Consider the following 16,261-nt stretch of genomic DNA (forward strand, 5'->3'; position numbering starts at 1 on the left):
GGTAGGGAGCTATGCGGGGGCTCATACTGTATATAGGAAGCTATGCGGGGGCTCATACTGTATGTAGGGAGCTATGTGCGGGTCTCATATTGTATATAGGGAGCTATGCGGGGGCTCATACTGTATATAGGGAGCAATGCAGGGGCTCATACTGTACATAGGGAGCTATGCGGGGGCTCATACTGTAGGTAGGGAGCTATGCGGGGGCTCATACTGTATATAGGAAGCTATGCGGGGGCTCATACTCTATGTAGGGAGCTATGCAGGGGCTCATACTGTACATAGGGAGCTATGCGGGGGCTCATACTGTAGGTAGGGAGCTATGCGGGGGCTCATACTGTATATAGGAAGCTATGCGGGGGCTCATACTCTATGTAGGGAGCTATGCGGGGGCTCATATTGTATATAGGGAGCTATGCGGGGGCTCATACTTTATATAGGGAGCTATGTGGGGGCTCATACTGTATGTAGGTGGCTTTGTGTGGGATCATACTGTGTGTAGGGGGCTGTGTGTGGGCTAATACTGTGTGTAGGGGGCTGTGTGTGGGCTTATACTGTATATACAGGGCTATGCGGGGGCTCATACTGTATCTAGGGAGCTATGCTTGCTCTCATACTGTATATAGGCAGCTATGTGCAGGCTCATACTGTATCTAGGGAGCTATGTGGGGGCTCATACTGTATATAGGGGATGTCAGCGTACTTAATTCTGCTCAATATTAAGTCATACAATTAATATAATTTTTTTGTTATTTTGTTAATATTACTAATATTGAGCAGAATTAATTTCAGCCTACTAGTGCGGCTTCCACAACAGTCATGGTCTCTCATGTGGCCCCTCAAGAAAATCAATCATCCACCCCTGCTCTATTATATATAGCGCTATGTTACGTATAGGGTTTTACATAATGGAATAAAAATTCCATAATTTTCCATCTACAGATGTGACCAAAGCATCTGTGTGTTACTCACATGACCTATCACATGATCTATCAAAGGGGATCATGTGACATGTCACGTGATACATTAGGTACCGGAGGGGGACCCATACCTTCTAAACTGCCCGGGGCCCTGGCTACTCTTAATCCACCCTTGCATACATCAATAATTTTTCGTTGTCTGTTACCATGGAGAGGCATAGGTTTGCACGGGAGCTGTATAAACAAAACAGTAGGCAATTTTTTAGGAAACCTATTGCAAAACTACTTCATTTTTCACATTAGATGCATTGAGATAATTAAAAATATTGGTTGCCAAGGTGTACAAATGCGTTAACCCCTTAATAACATCTGACGTACTAATACGCGTCTGTGCCCTGGGACTTAAGAGCCAGACCCGTATTAGTACGTCATGGCGATCGCGCGCGCACACAGGCTGTGCGGGCACGATCGCCGCCGGGTGTCAACTGATTGTCACAGCTGACACCCGGTACTATGTGCAGGGAGCGGTCCTGCACCGCTCCCAGCACATTAACCCCCGCAATGCTGCGATCGAAGTCAATCGAAGTCGATCGCGGCATTGCGGGGGCAAGGGGAGGTGATCGGCGATACTCACCTCCTCTTCCGGCTTCCAGCGCAGTCTGCAAAGGCTTCCCGGGTGTTGCCATGACGACCCGATGTCGTCATGACAACATCCGGGTCACCAGAGAGCAGGAAGATTGCTTGGGCATGCGCAGTGCATCTCCAAGCAATCTTCACACTGTGCACTTCTGACAGCCTTCATGGCATAGGGATGGTGCTTCATTCCTGTGCCATGCAGGCGATCAGAAAAAAAAAAGTGAAAGTCCCAGAGTGGGACAAAGTAATAAAGTGTATAAACTGTGTGAAAGTGGAAAAAAAAAATGTGCAAAAATATTATAAAAAAATAAAAAAAATAATACACCAAAAATAAAAATATAATGTACCCATCAATAAATATTATTATAAAAAAAAAAAATAAAAAAATAAAAGTACACATATTTGGTATCGCCGCGTCCGGAACAACCTGACCTATAAAACTGTCCCACTAGTTAACCCCTTCAGTGAACACGGTAAAAAAAAAAAAAAAAAAAAACGAAGCAAAAAACAATGCTTTATCACCATACCGCCAAACAAAAAGTGGAATAACACGCGATCAAAAAGACGCATATAAATAAAAAAGATACCGCTGAAAACGTCATCTCGTCCTGCAAAAAACAAGCTGCCATACAGCTCCATCAGCCGAAAAATAAAAAAGTTATAGCTCTCAGAATAAAGCGATGCTAAAAAATATTTTTTTCTATAAAATAGCTTTTATTGTGCATAAGCGCCAAAACATAGAAAAATGATACAAATGTGGTACCGCTGTAAACGTACTGACCCGAAGAATAAAGCTACCTCATCAATTTTACCACACGCGGAACAGAATAAAAAAAACAAAAAAAAACAATTCCTGAATTGTTGGTTTTTGTTTATTCTGCCTCCCAAAAATCGGAATAGAAAGCGATCAAAAAATGTCACGTGCCTGAAAATGGCACCAATAACAACGTCAAGTCATCCCGCAAAAAACGAGCCATCACATGACTGTCTGCCAAAATCTGGAAAAATTATAGCTCTCAAAATATGGCGATGCAAAAACTAGATTTTACAAAAAATGCGTCTTTTAGTGTGTGACAGCTGTCAGTCATAAAAACCCCATATGATTCTGGCATTGCTGTAATCACACCGACCCGAAGAATAAAGTCGTCTAATCACTTATACCGCACAAGGAACGGCGTCAAAAATAAACTCTTGGGTTAGGATTGGGCTAGGGTTAGGGCTGGGTTTGGGGCTAGGGTTGTGCTGGGGCTAGGGTTGTGCTGGGGCTAGGGTTGTGCTGGGGCTAGGGTTGTGCTAGGGCTAGGGTTGTGCTAGGGCTAGGGTTGTGCTAGGGTTAGGGCTGGGGTTGGGATTTTTTTCAAAAGTAAGAAAAAAAGATGACGATATGGCGACTAGTGTTGAGAGCAAGTGCTCGCTACTTGAGTTTGCATCGGGTGCTCTGGTATGCATTGAGTATCATGGGTATTTGAGTGACATGCTCGAGTCTCTGCCCCATATGCTTCGCGGCCAAAAATCTTTACGGGGATTGCCTGCCATGCACGAGCAATCCCCGCATGTTTTTTTTTGGGTGTCTAATAACCGTGAAACATGCGGAGCAGGGACTCGAGCATGTCACTCGAGCACACGCTGTACATGGTGCATACCTGAGTACCCGATGCAAACTCAAGTAGCGAGCACTTGCGCTCAAGAATAATGACAACTTATTCAATATGATGACCTAATGTAAACAAATTCTGTGCCGTACCTCTGGGTTCAAAATGTTCACTATACACCTTAATAAAATCCTTGAGGGGTATAGTTTCCAAAATGGGGACACTTGTGGGGGAGCTCCACTGTTTAGGCACATCACGGGCTCTCCAAACGCGACATGGTGTCCGCTAACAAATTGAATGGAAAATCGGCTCAAATTGTTAGCGGACGCCATGTTGCGTTTGGAGAGGCCCTGTGTGCCCAAACATTGGAGCTCCCCCACAAGTGACCCCATTTTGGAAACTAGACCCCCCAAGGCACCTACTAGATGCATAGTGAGCACTTGGAACCCCCAGGTGCTTCACAAATTGATTCGTAAAAATGAAAAAGTGAAAAAAAAAACACTTTTTCATTTTTATGAATCAATTTGTGAAGCACCTGGGGTTCCAAGTGCTCACTATGAATCTAGATAGGTGCCTTGGGGGGTCTAGTTTCCAAAATGGGGTCACTTGTGGGGGAGCTCCAATGTTTGGGCACACAGGGACTCTCCAAATGCAACATGATATCCGCTAACAAATTGTCGGCTCAATTTGTTAGCGGATATCATGTTGCATTTGGAGAGTCCCTGTGTGCCCAAACATTGGAGCTCCCCCACAAGTGACCCCATTTTGGAAACTAGACCCCCCAAGGCACCTATCTAGATGCATAGTGAGCACTTGGAACCACTAGGTGCTTCACAAATTGATTCGTAAAAATGAAAAAGTGTTTTTTTTTTTCACTTTTCATTTTTACGAATCAATTTGTGAAGCACCTGGGGGTTCCAAGTGCTCACTATGCATCTAGAAAGGTGCCTTGGGGGGTCTAGTTTCCAAAATGGGGTCACTTGTGGGGGAGCTCCAAAGTTTGGGCACAGAGGGGCTCTCCAAACGCAATGTGGTGTCCGCTAACAATTTGAGCCGATTTTCCATTCAATTTGTTAGCGGATACCATGTTGCATTTAGAGAGTCCCTGTGTGCCTAAACATTGGAGCTCCCCCACAAGTGACCCCATTTTGGAAACTAGACCCCCCAAGGCACCTATCTAGATGCATAGTGAGCACTTGGAACCACTAGGTGCTTCACAAATTGATTCGTAAAAATGAAAAAGTGTTTTTTTTTTTCACTTTTTCATTTTTACGAATCAATTTGTGAAGCACCTGGGGGTTCCAAGTGCTCACTATGCATCTAGAAAGGTGCCTTGGGGGGTCTAGTTTCCAAAATGGGGTCATTTGTGGGGGAGCTCCAAAGTTTGGGCACAGAGGGGCTCTCCAAACGCAATGTGGTGTCCTCTAACAATTTGAGCCGATTTTCCATTCAATTTGTTAGCGGATACCATGTTGCATTTAGAGAGTCCCTGTGTGCCCAAACATTGGAGCTCCCCCACAAGTGACCCCATTTTGGAAACTAGACCCCCCAAGGCACCTATCTAGATGCATAGTGAGCACTTGGAACCCCTAGGTGCTTCACAAATTGATTCGTAAAAATGAAAAAGTGTTTTTTTTTTCACTTTTTCATTTTTACGAATCAATTTGTGAAGCACCTGGGGGTTCCAAGTGCTCACTATGCATCTAGAAAGGTGCCTTGGGGGGTCTAGTTTCAAAAATGTGGTCACTTGTGGGGGAGCTCCAAAGTTTGGGCACAGAGGGGCTCTCCAAACGCAATGTGGTGTCCGCTAACAATTTGAGCCGATTTTCCATTCAATTTGTTAGCGGATACCATGTTGTATTTAGAGAGTCCCTGTGTGTCCAAACATTGGAGCTCCCCCACAAGTGACCCCATTTTGGAAACTAGACCCCCCAAGGCACCTATCTAGATGCATAGTGAGCACTTGGAACCCCTAGGTACTTCACAAATTGATTCGTAAAAATGAAAAAGTGTTTTTTTTTTCACTTTTTCATTTTTACGAATCAATTTGTGAAGCACCTGGGGGTTCCAAGTGCTGACTATGCATCTATAAAGGTGCCTTGGGGGGTCTAGTTTCCAAAATGGGGTCACTTGTGGGGCAGCTCCAAAGTTTGGGCACACAGGGGCTCTCCAAACACAACATGGCGTCCGCTAATTATTCAAGCAAATTTTACAATCAAAAAGTCAAATGGCGCTCCTTCCCTTCCGAGCCCTGCCGTGCGCCCAAACAGTATTTTTTCCCCAAATATTGGGTATCTGCATGCCCAGGGGAAATTGCACAACAAATTTTGGGGTCCATTTTTTCTTGTTACCCCTGTGAAAATAAAAAAAATTGGGTCTAAAGTAACATTTTTGTGAAAAAAGTTAAATGTTCATTTTTTTCTTCCACATTCAAAAAATTCCTGTGAAGCACCTGAAGGGTTAATAAAGTTCTTGAATGTGGTTTTGAGCACCTTGAGGGGTGCAGTTTTTAGAATGGTGTCACTTTGGGGTATTTTCTGTCAACCTCTCCAAGTGACTTCAAATGTGATGTGGTCCCTAAAAAAAATGGTTTTGTAAATTTTGTTGGAAAAATGAGAAATCGCTGGTCAACTATTAACCCTTATAGCTCCCTAACAAAAAAAAAATTTGGTTCCAAAATTGTGCTGATGTAAAGTAGACATGTGGGAAATGTTATTTATTAACTCTTTTGTGTGACATATCGCTCTGATTTCAGGGCTTAAAAATTCAAATTTTGAAAATTGCAAAATTTTCAAAATTTTCGCCAAATTTCCGTTTTTTTCACAAATAAACGCAAGTGATATCGAAGAAATTTTTCCACAATCATGAAGTACAATATGTCACGAAAAAACAATCTCAGAATCAGGGGGATCCGTTGAAGCATTCCAGAGTAATTACCTCATAAAGTGACAGTGGTCAGAATTGTAAAAATTGGCCCGGTCATTAACGTGCAAACCACCCGCGGGGCTTAAGGGGTTAAAGGGGTTTTATCACGAACAAAAGTTAATTTCAATCAAAAGATCTTGGAATAATAATAAGTTCTACAATTGGATGTGTTTAAATAAAATGTTCCTGTGCTGAGATAATCTTATAAATGTGCCCCTGCTGTGTACTGTGTAATGGCTGTATTTGACCGTACAGGAACATGGTCTGATCATAACACATCTCCTGAGCAGGTGGGGAGAAAAAAAGTAAACAGACATTACAGCACCTGACTGCAAATTATTCTTTCTTTGAAGTCAAACATTGTTTAAAAACAGTCAATAAAAAGGTTTTACCTCACAAAAAGAATCAGCTGTGATCCCCTGCTGTAATGTCTGTATAGTCTTTTGCTTCCTCCCCTGTCCAGTATCTGTGGTATGATCAGACCATGTTCCTGCACGGTCAGACACAGCCATTACACAGTACACAGCAGGGGCACATTTATAAGATTATCTCAGCACAGGAACATTTTATTTAAACACATCCAATTGTGGAAGTTATTTTTATTCCAAGACCTATTGATTAAAATCAACTTTTGTTCGTGGGAAAACCCATTTAAAGATCATTGAGGTTACAATAGAAGAACTATACAGGGATGCTGTAATGGCTGCCATTTGGATATCACCCATTGTGGGTAACACTACAATACACTCAGAAATGACTAGATTTGTGTAAGGTTTATTAATACATTAAGCCCTGCACGACATGCGCTATATATATACCGCACTGCAGGAAGTGTGTTCCCACAAACCGCAGTCATATACGGTGCCACTATTTTCGGTAACCGCGCTCCATCGTACGGTGACCAAATTAAGATGGCTGCTGTCTCTGACAGCAGGCCATCTCTGTACATCGTCCCAGGGGGCTGTGACAATAAAGATGGGGGAAAAAAAATTAAAATTAATGTGACACGCTGTGATTGGTGCTTTCTGAGACAACATCAATCACATCAGTCGCAATGAATGGGGTGATTGTGGCGTCACCTTTGATGATTTACACTTTTGGCGCTGATTGGATTAACAATACTTACTCCCTCATCCTTATCCTGGTATGCATGGCACCCCTCATCCCGGTCCTAGTATGCATGGTACCCCTTATCCCTGTCCTGGTATGCATGGCACCCCTAATCCCTATCCTGGTATGCATGGCACCCCTCATCCCTGTCCTGGTATGCATGGCACCCCTCATCCCTGTCCTGGTATGCATGGCACCCCTAATCCCTATCCTGGTATGCATGGCACCCATCATCCCTATCCTGGTATGCATGGCAACCCTCATCCCTGTCCTGGTATGCATGGCACCCCTAATCCCTGTCCTGGTATGTATAGCACCCCTAATCCCTGTCCTGGTATGCATGGCACCCCTAATCCCTGTCCTAGTATGCATGGTCCCCCTAATCCTTATCATGCTGCACATTAAAAAAAAATAAACACTCCTACTCACCTATCTTCTCTCCTCCAGTGCTGCGTCCTGTCTGCCCGAATTGATCTCTCCATGTGAGTAGCGCATGATGTCACTGCCATGCGCGGCTCACAAGGAGAGATCAGCTGCCGGAAGTCACTGCTCCCCATGCCGGGACTGTGTGCGCGGGGAGCAGTGACTTCACTCTCCTTCATAGCCGGCACACAGCGGAGCCGCGCTGCGGCTGCTGCCGGCTATCTCTTGTGCCCGCTCATTAAAGGGCATGAATATTCACCCCCTCCCCACGCCCATGGGCGTGGAGAGAGGTTGAATATTCATGCCCTTTAACAGCGGGCACAGGAGATAGCCGGCAGCAGCAGCAGCAGCCGCAGCTACACTGTGTACCGCTATTAAGGAGCATGAATATTCAGTGCTCCCCACACCCCATGGGCATGGGGAGCAGTGAATATTCATTTTCTTTAGCAGCGGGGACAGTGTAGGCTGCAGTGGGCGGCTGCTGCCTCCTCTGCCCCGCTCCTCCACCGGTACCGCTCCCCCCCACACCACACATAAATATACACCCCCCCCCCAACATTCGGACTATAAGACGCACCCCCCATTTTCCTCCAAAATTTTAGAGGAAAAAAGTGCGTCTTATAGTCCGAAAAATACGGTAATAGCGCCGAGTAAATTTATAGCTAGTGCATTAGGGGAGCGTACGTAGTAGTGTTAGTAACGTCCATTTTTCTTTTTGCAAAAAAAAGAATAGTTAGCACCAAATAATTTATAGCTAGTGCATTAGGGGAGCATACATTGCAAAAAAAAAGACTAATTAGCGCAGAGTAACTTTATATGTAGCGCATTAGTGTAGTGACCATCACTGTAATTTTTTTATACAAACTTTTTTTTTACTTCTACTGATGTTTCTTTTCATTTTCTTTTCTTCTAAGTGTTTTGTCTAAATTTTTTCTTTTTACTCTTTTTCTCTACTTTTTTCACTCTACTTTTTATAATAAATAGTACCTGTTACACAAGCACCAAACAATACACATGTAAAAGCACCACTTATGCAAACATCCCTAGTGTTTTGAAGAATAAAATAAAAATGGCTTATTCGTCAAGAAGATGCTATTCACCAGAGGAAGCATAAGCTTTCCTTGCCTCCGACACAAATTCAGGTAGTGAGAAAGATCCCACATTCCTCTATTTCACGTTCTCCTCCTCATCTATTGAGGAAGGACCCCCAGCAAGGCACCCTATGACAGAGGCAATCCCGACAGCAATCGATATAATATGGACTCCAACCTCCAAAGATATTAGCCTGTTATTCCGGATTTCATTGGCAGCTCAGGAATCCAATTTGATGCTACAGGCCTCACTGAAATTGACTTTTTCAAATTCTTTTTCAGTGAGAATATAATAAATCTTATGGTAGCCCAGACCAATTTGTATGCCCATCAAATTTTCACCCAAAATCCTACGTCATTATACGCCAGATGGACCCCTGTAAATACAGCAAAAATTATGACATTATGGGGCATTGTGCTGTATATGGGCACAGTCAAAAAAACAGAGATTCAGCAATACTAGAGTACTGATATACTCTACAGCACATCGGTATTCCGTATAGCCATGACAAGGACAAGATTTAAAGCGATCCAAAAATTTTTGCATTATAGTGCACCGTGTCCTCCCTGAGACAATGCTAATTGATCGTCTGCATAAAATTTGGCCAGTAGTTGAACACTTCAGCAGAAAATTTGCTGAGGCGTAAAACCCTCAAAGGGACATCTGTATAGATGAATCTCTGGTTCATTTCAAAGTGAGGCTAACATTACGATAATACTTGCCCAGTAACAGGCCAGGTATGGAATTAAACTGTACAAGCTGTGCGAGAGTACCTCAGGGTACACTCACAGATTTAGGGTCTATGAAGTGAAAGACACCCAGATTGACACCCCCCCCTGAATGCTACCCTGTCCTGTGGGTGAGAGGGAAAATTGTGCAGGAATTGCTGCACCCACTGCTGAATAAAGGTTATCACTTCTATGTAGATAACTTTTACACCAGCGTCCCACTCTTTAAGACCCTCTCTGTTAGAGGTACAGTTACATGCGATAAATTTGTTGAGGGATCTAGTTTCCAAACACTTGTGCGGGGTTTCCACTGTTTAGGCACATTAGTGGCTCTCCAAATGCCACATGGCGTCTGCTCTTGATTCCAGACAATTTTGCGTTCAAAAAGTCAAAAGGGGCTCCTTCTCTTCCGAGCCCTGTCATGCGCCCAAACAGTAGTTTTCTCCCACATAAGGGGAGAAATTGCAGAAATTGCACAACAAATTTTGGGATCCATTTTCTCCTGTGGAAATAAAAAAATGGGGATTACATTAACATTTTTGTGAAAAAAAGTAAAATGTTAATTTTTTCCTTCCACATTGCATTAATTCCTGTGAAGCACCTGAAGGGTTAATAAACTTCTTGAATGTGTTTTTGAGGACTTTGAGGGGTTCAGTATTTAGAATGGTGTCACTTTTGTGAATTTTCTGTCATATAGACCCCTCAAAGTCACTTCAAATGTGATGTGGTCCCTAACAAAAATGGTTTTGTAAATGTTGTTGGAAACATGTGAAATTGCTGATCAAACACCTCTAACTTTCTAGCAAAAAAAAAATGTTTCAAAAATTGTGCTGATGTAAAGTTAACATGTGGTAAATGTTATTTATCAATTATTTTGGGTGACATAACTCTGATTTAAGGGCATAAAAATGAAAAGTTTGAAAATTGAGAAATTTTCAAAATTTTCTCCAAATTTCCAATATTTTCACAAATAAATGCAACTCGTATCAAACAAATTTTAACACTATCATGAAGTACAATGTCAGGAGAAAACAGTTTCAGAATCACTAAGATCCGTTGAAGCGTTCCAGAGTTATTGCCTCAAGTGACACTGGTCAGAATTAAAAAAATTGGCCTGGTCAGGAAGGTGAAAACAGGTTTTGGGATGAAGGGGTTAAAGGAGTATTCCAAGATTTTATAAACTTTGCATAACATCAAGTAACAATGGCCCAATAAACTCCAGTGGTTCCTCCTGGTTCTACATCTGCTCACGGGCCATGCATCATTCACAACACTAGTCAGTGGCCAGTGCCAGCTAAGGTCATTGATTGGCTGCTGTGGTCATATGAATTTTATACAGCACTGGACCAGCTGTAGGATTTGCGGGAACCACCAGAGCTGGAACAAAAGGGAATTTAACAGGTGAGTGAGGTAAAAGTTATTATAGAGCTAAATATAAGTCATCATAATATATTGATGGTGACAGTATAAGATTTTTCTATTTCAGGAACATCTGATGTTGGCCAGGCAGCTTCTAATGAAGTAACTTTGAGAGGTCTAGGGTATGTGATAGAAACTCTATGCATTACATAGTTTATAGAGTATACTTTTACCTTTACATATTATCACGCAATATGATGTTTTTTCACAGAATTTTGCCAAAACATGCTAATTTTGTCAATATTGAGAAGAAGGTGCTGGTAAAGCCATATGGCAAGGCTAAAGTAATTGTAAATGGCGTGCCCATTTTTATGAACACGAAACTACAACACCTGGTAAGTGTTGTCTGTGACCCTGTGTCTGAGTCTGCTTCTGTGTGCCTAAAACATTATGAGGTCTACTGGGAAATGTTTTATCTAGAAGAAAGTGACAAGCCGGGATAAGGAGACTCATAGGCCATGCAGTGCTCCTCTGAGAATTTAAATGTGCAAATAGCCTCTTAAGAAAGGGATAGGACAAGGAACTCTAGTGCCGTCTTGCATATTTAAATTCCCAGAGGAAGATTGCATGGCTTCTAAGTCTCCTTATACTTACTTGCCACTCTCCACAATGAGAAACACTACCTCTTAGAAACACTGTCAGAGGCCTCTCACCCAACCAAATCAGACTTCCTACTTTACACTGATGTGGGGAAACACCCTGAAGCACATTTCTGCAAATGGAATGTATAGTTTGGCTTCCTATCCTAAGTCATGTAACGTGGCTCGTTAATATTGACATTTAAGATTGCTACATCCAATATATTGTGCTAGAGTTAATGTCCCCTTCATCTCTGAAGAGGCTATTTGCATATTTAAATTCATGGAGGAGCATTGAATGGCCTATAAATCTGCTTAAACCGGCTTGACAATATCCACAAGGAGAAAGACTCCCCCTTAGACCACCAGGCAGAGACTTCTCCCCTAGCCAAATCAGATCTCTTGCTTTGCACTGAGGAGGGGCAAACACCTTGAAACAGGTCTGCAAATGGAATGTATAGTTTGGCTTCCTATCCTAAGTCATAAAAAACAGGGGAAGGGAAGGGAAGAGGTCAGCTCACCGGTTCTGTGATTTGCGATGCAGTCTGGATATCCACAGGGAGAGCCTGGAGCTTGGCTGAAGATAAATATAATAGTAGAAGAATCCATCGGATAAAAAAGTGAGGAGGAAAGAAACCGAACCTTTCTTGTAATCCCTTTAACCCCATTGGAAAGAATACCATTAGTAGCGCCTGCATATTTTATTATTAAAAGAGCTCATATTGGAAGGATGTGTGGCACCTTAGCAAAATTTCCTCTTGTGGCCCCAATAAACTCTAATTACTGAAAATACACTATTATTAGGCCTTTGTCATACTAACAAGCATCGACATATGTTTCAAATCACCAAATACCTTTTCAATTCAACGATTTCCATCTACTGCTCTATATTATAGTTAATATTACAGAGAGTTATACATGAAGTGAAATAAATTATTTCCTCCATGCAATAGGATCGTATAATCCTTGGGTCAAATAGTGCATATCTGTATATTGGATTTCCAGAAGAGAGAGGATGTGAAGACATCAGCAAGTTTGATTATGATTTCTTTCAGTCCGAACTGGCAGCAGCTGAAGGCTTCAGTGTGGATAAACTTGGTACGTTATCATGCTTCATGCTTAGAAATTTAGGAAACTGCATTGCCTTCTAACTTTCACATTACATTTTGCGTATTGTCAAGTAAATGTGCAAATAAATGGGAACTGGTGTTCAAAATGTATATTTGGATGATTTCCAGCATTCTAGACAAATCTTTCTGAGAATACTTGAAGGATACAAAATTCCTGCTGCAACAAGTCCATTTCTATATTCAGATTGTTGAAATCAATCTAATAAATCCAATATCTTTCCATGCAGGTGCTATGCACAATAAAGATGGCAAACCAGACCCTAGTGTGCTGGCAGTTTTTCACGACTATATTAAATTGATGCCCCTGGTTGCTGAAGCTAATCAGATGAGCGAAGAACTTATGAAGGTGAAAAAACATGGTTCAAAATGTTTTTATTTGGGATATTCATTTTTTTTCTGAAAATTGGACAGTTTGTGAGTATGATCTATTGTTTTTGCTTAATTATTCATTTGTTTTTATCTCTACGTAGGATCTGACATTTGAGCTAAAGGTGAAAAATTTAGCATTGACTGATTCCAGAGGATATGATCTTCAAAAAGAAATAATGGTGAAAGTGATCAAAACAAGTACTCAACAGGTAAGGTTTTTGCCAAAGTGGAAATCAACTACCAGTTTGGGCTTTCGTGACCATGCCCCATTTTTCAGTTTTGTCAAGTGTCACTTTATGTGGTAATAACTCTGTAATGCTTCCACACATAAGGCTATGTGCCCACGATGCAGAAATGCTCAGGATTTTTTCCTGAGCGTTTCTTCATCTCCCTGGCAGAAAAAAACACATGCGGATTGTAAATTTGTTTTCCTGCCAGGGACATGCGGAAGTGAAGCGTTCTTCACTTGCATTTCCGCATGCAGGTTGACAAGCGCTTTCCAAGCGATTTTAGCATCACTTGGAAAGTGCTTGTCAACTTGGTCACACTATATAAATGCATGCAAACAGCATGGATTTATATAGTGTGACCCGAGAGAATGTCAAAAAAAAAAAAATATATATATACTTACCCTCCGATGGCCCGTGCTGTCTTGCTTCGCTCGGTCCCGGCTGCGGGCAGCGGTAGAGTGAAGGATCTGCCGACGTCAGCGTCGCGTGACCCGTCACATGACTCTGACGTCGGCGCAGGTCCTTCATTCCATCGCGAAGTGCCGAGAAGCAAGGAGGAGCGCAGCGCGGGCCGCCAGAAGGTAAGTATGCATTTATTTTTTATGTTATTCTTTTTTACAGCTTTTTTAATGGTACCTGGGTGTGGATGAGACTCTCCTCTACACCCGGGTACCATCCGCACATTAGAACACGCCAATTACGCAAGTACAGATGCAGTCTTGCCGGATTGGCGCATTCTAATGCAAGTCAATGGCGGCGAAAACGCAGCACTTCCGCAAAATAATTGGTAGTGCTGCGTTTTTTTCCGCAATGATAATCTGCATCGGAAATTTCCGCAGCATGTGCACAGCACATGCGGATTATCATTGGGGGACATGGCAGGCCTTCTACCATGCATTTTTTAAGCGTTTCTGCAGCGTTTTTGCCGCTGCGGAAATGCTTAAAAAGCGCATTATGGGCACACAGCCTTAGAGTGATTCTGAGATGGTTAGCGGTAAATTTAAATCGATATGTTTTGTGTTATTTTTTAATGAAAATATCTGACATTTTATATCATTTGATAAAAATTTAGATTAACCCCTTTACTTCCCAAGCCTGTTTGCACCTTCATAACCAGGCCAAATTTTACAATTCTGACCAGTGTCATTGTATGAGGTAATAAGTCTCCAACGCTTCAACAGATCCCACTGATTCCGAGACATATTGTACTTCATGATAGTGGCAATATTTCTTCAATATGACTTGCGTTTATTTGTGAAAAAAAATGAAATTTGGCAAAATTTTTTACAATTTTGCAATTTTCAAACTTTTAATTTTTATGTCCTTAAATCAGTGAGCTATGTCACACAAAATAGTTGATAAATAACATTTCCCACATGTCTACTTTACATCAGCACAATTTTTGAAACATATTTTTTTTAGTTAGGAAATTGAAAAATGACCAACGGTTTCTTATTTTTCCATCAAAATTTACCAAAATATTTTTTTAAGGATCACATCACATTTGAAGTGACTTTGAGGGGTCTATATGATAGAAAATATCCAAAAGTGAAACCATTCTAAAACCTGCAGCCATAAATGTTCTCAAAATCACATTCAAGAAGTTTATTAACTATTCTGGTGCTTCACAGGAACTGAAGCAATGTATAAGGAAAAAATTAACATTTAACTTTTTTCACAAAAATGTTAAATTAGACCCATTTTTTTTTTTTTACAAAGGTAACAGGAGAAAATGGACCACAAAATTTGTTGTGAAATTTTTCTTGAGTTCGCTGATACCCCATATAGTAACATAGTAACATAGTTTTTAAGGTTGAAGGAAGGCTAAGTCCATCTAGTTCAACCCATAGCCTAACATGTTGATCCAGAAGAAGGTAAAAAAAAACATGTGGCAAACACTAAGCTCCACATTGGGGAAAAAAAATCCTTCCCGACTCCATACGACAATCAGACTAGTTCCCTGGATCAACGCCCTATCAAGGAATCTAGTGTTTATAACCTGTAATATTATACTTTTCAAGAAAGGCATCAATGCCCTTCTTAAATTTTAACAGTGAATCACTCATTACAACATCATGCGGCAGAGAGTTCCATAGTCTCACTGCTCTTACAGTAAAGAATCCCCGTCTCTGATTATGATTAAACCTTCTTTCCTCCAGACATAGAAGATGCCCCCTTGTCCCCATCTCAGGCCTCAGAGTAAAAAGATCATTAGAAAGGTCTTTATACTGTCCCTTCATATACTTGTACATAGTAATAAGATCACCCCTAAGCCTTCTTTTTTCCACAGTAAATAACCCCAAGTGTAATAACCTGTCTTGGTATTGCAGACTCCCTAGTCCTCTAATAACCTTGGTCGCTCTTCTCTGCACCCGCTCTAGTTCAGCTATGTCTTTCTTATACACCGGAGACCCGAACTGTACACAGTATTCTAAGTGTGGTCGCACTAATGACTTGTATAGAGGTAAAATTATGTTCTCCTCATGAGCATCTATGCCTCTTTTAATGCATCCCATTATTTTATTTGCCTTTGCAGCAGCTGCCTGACACTGGCCACTAAACATGAGCTTGTCGTCCACCAATACACCCAGGTCTTTTTCAGCTACAGTTTTGCCCAGTGTTTTACAATTAAGCATATAATTATACATTTTATTTCCTCTGCCCAAGTGCATTACCTTACATTTATCCCCATTAAAGCTCATTTGCCATTTATCAGCCCAAGCTTCTAGTTTACATAGATCCTCCTGTAATATAAAATTGTCCTCCTCTGTATTGATTACCCTGCAGAGTTTAGTGTCATCTGCAAATATTGAATGTGGGAGAAAACTACTGTTTGGGCGCACGTCACAGCTCGGAAGGGAAGGGCTCGGAGCACTGTTTGACTTTTTGCATGGAAAATTGGCTGGAATCGAAAGAAGATGCCATGCTGCGTTTGGAGAGCCCCTGGTGTGCTTAAACAGTAGAAACCCCCCACAAGTAACTCCATTTTGGAAACAAGACCCCTCAAGGAACATATCTAGATGTGTGGTGAGCACCTTGAACCTCCAGGTGCTTTACAGAAGATTATAACATAGAGCTGTGAAAAAAAAAAATCAAATTTTTCTACAAA

General features: G+C 41.6%; 1 protein-coding gene across 1 annotated transcript in view; it reads left to right on the forward strand.

Annotated features, from left to right (window-relative positions):
* Positions 1 to 16,261, forward strand: part of LOC141258647 (kinesin-like protein KIF28) — a 195,842-nt gene that overhangs the window by 79,208 nt on the left and 100,373 nt on the right. Inside the window, exons 7-11 of the mRNA XM_073673600.1 lie at positions 10,913 to 10,967; positions 11,057 to 11,180; positions 12,377 to 12,521; positions 12,781 to 12,899; positions 13,024 to 13,131. Of these exons, the coding sequence (XP_073529701.1) occupies positions 10,913 to 10,967; positions 11,057 to 11,180; positions 12,377 to 12,521; positions 12,781 to 12,899; positions 13,024 to 13,131 (551 nt within the window). The remainder of the gene's footprint in view (positions 1 to 10,912; positions 10,968 to 11,056; positions 11,181 to 12,376; positions 12,522 to 12,780; positions 12,900 to 13,023; positions 13,132 to 16,261) is intronic.

The sequence above is a fragment of the Phyllobates terribilis genome, unplaced genomic scaffold (assembly GCF_046119375.1).
Source record: "Phyllobates terribilis strain yellow unplaced genomic scaffold, ASM4611937v1 Scaffold_3__8_contigs__length_932513732, whole genome shotgun sequence".
Lineage (NCBI taxonomy): Eukaryota > Metazoa > Chordata > Amphibia > Anura > Dendrobatidae > Phyllobates > Phyllobates terribilis.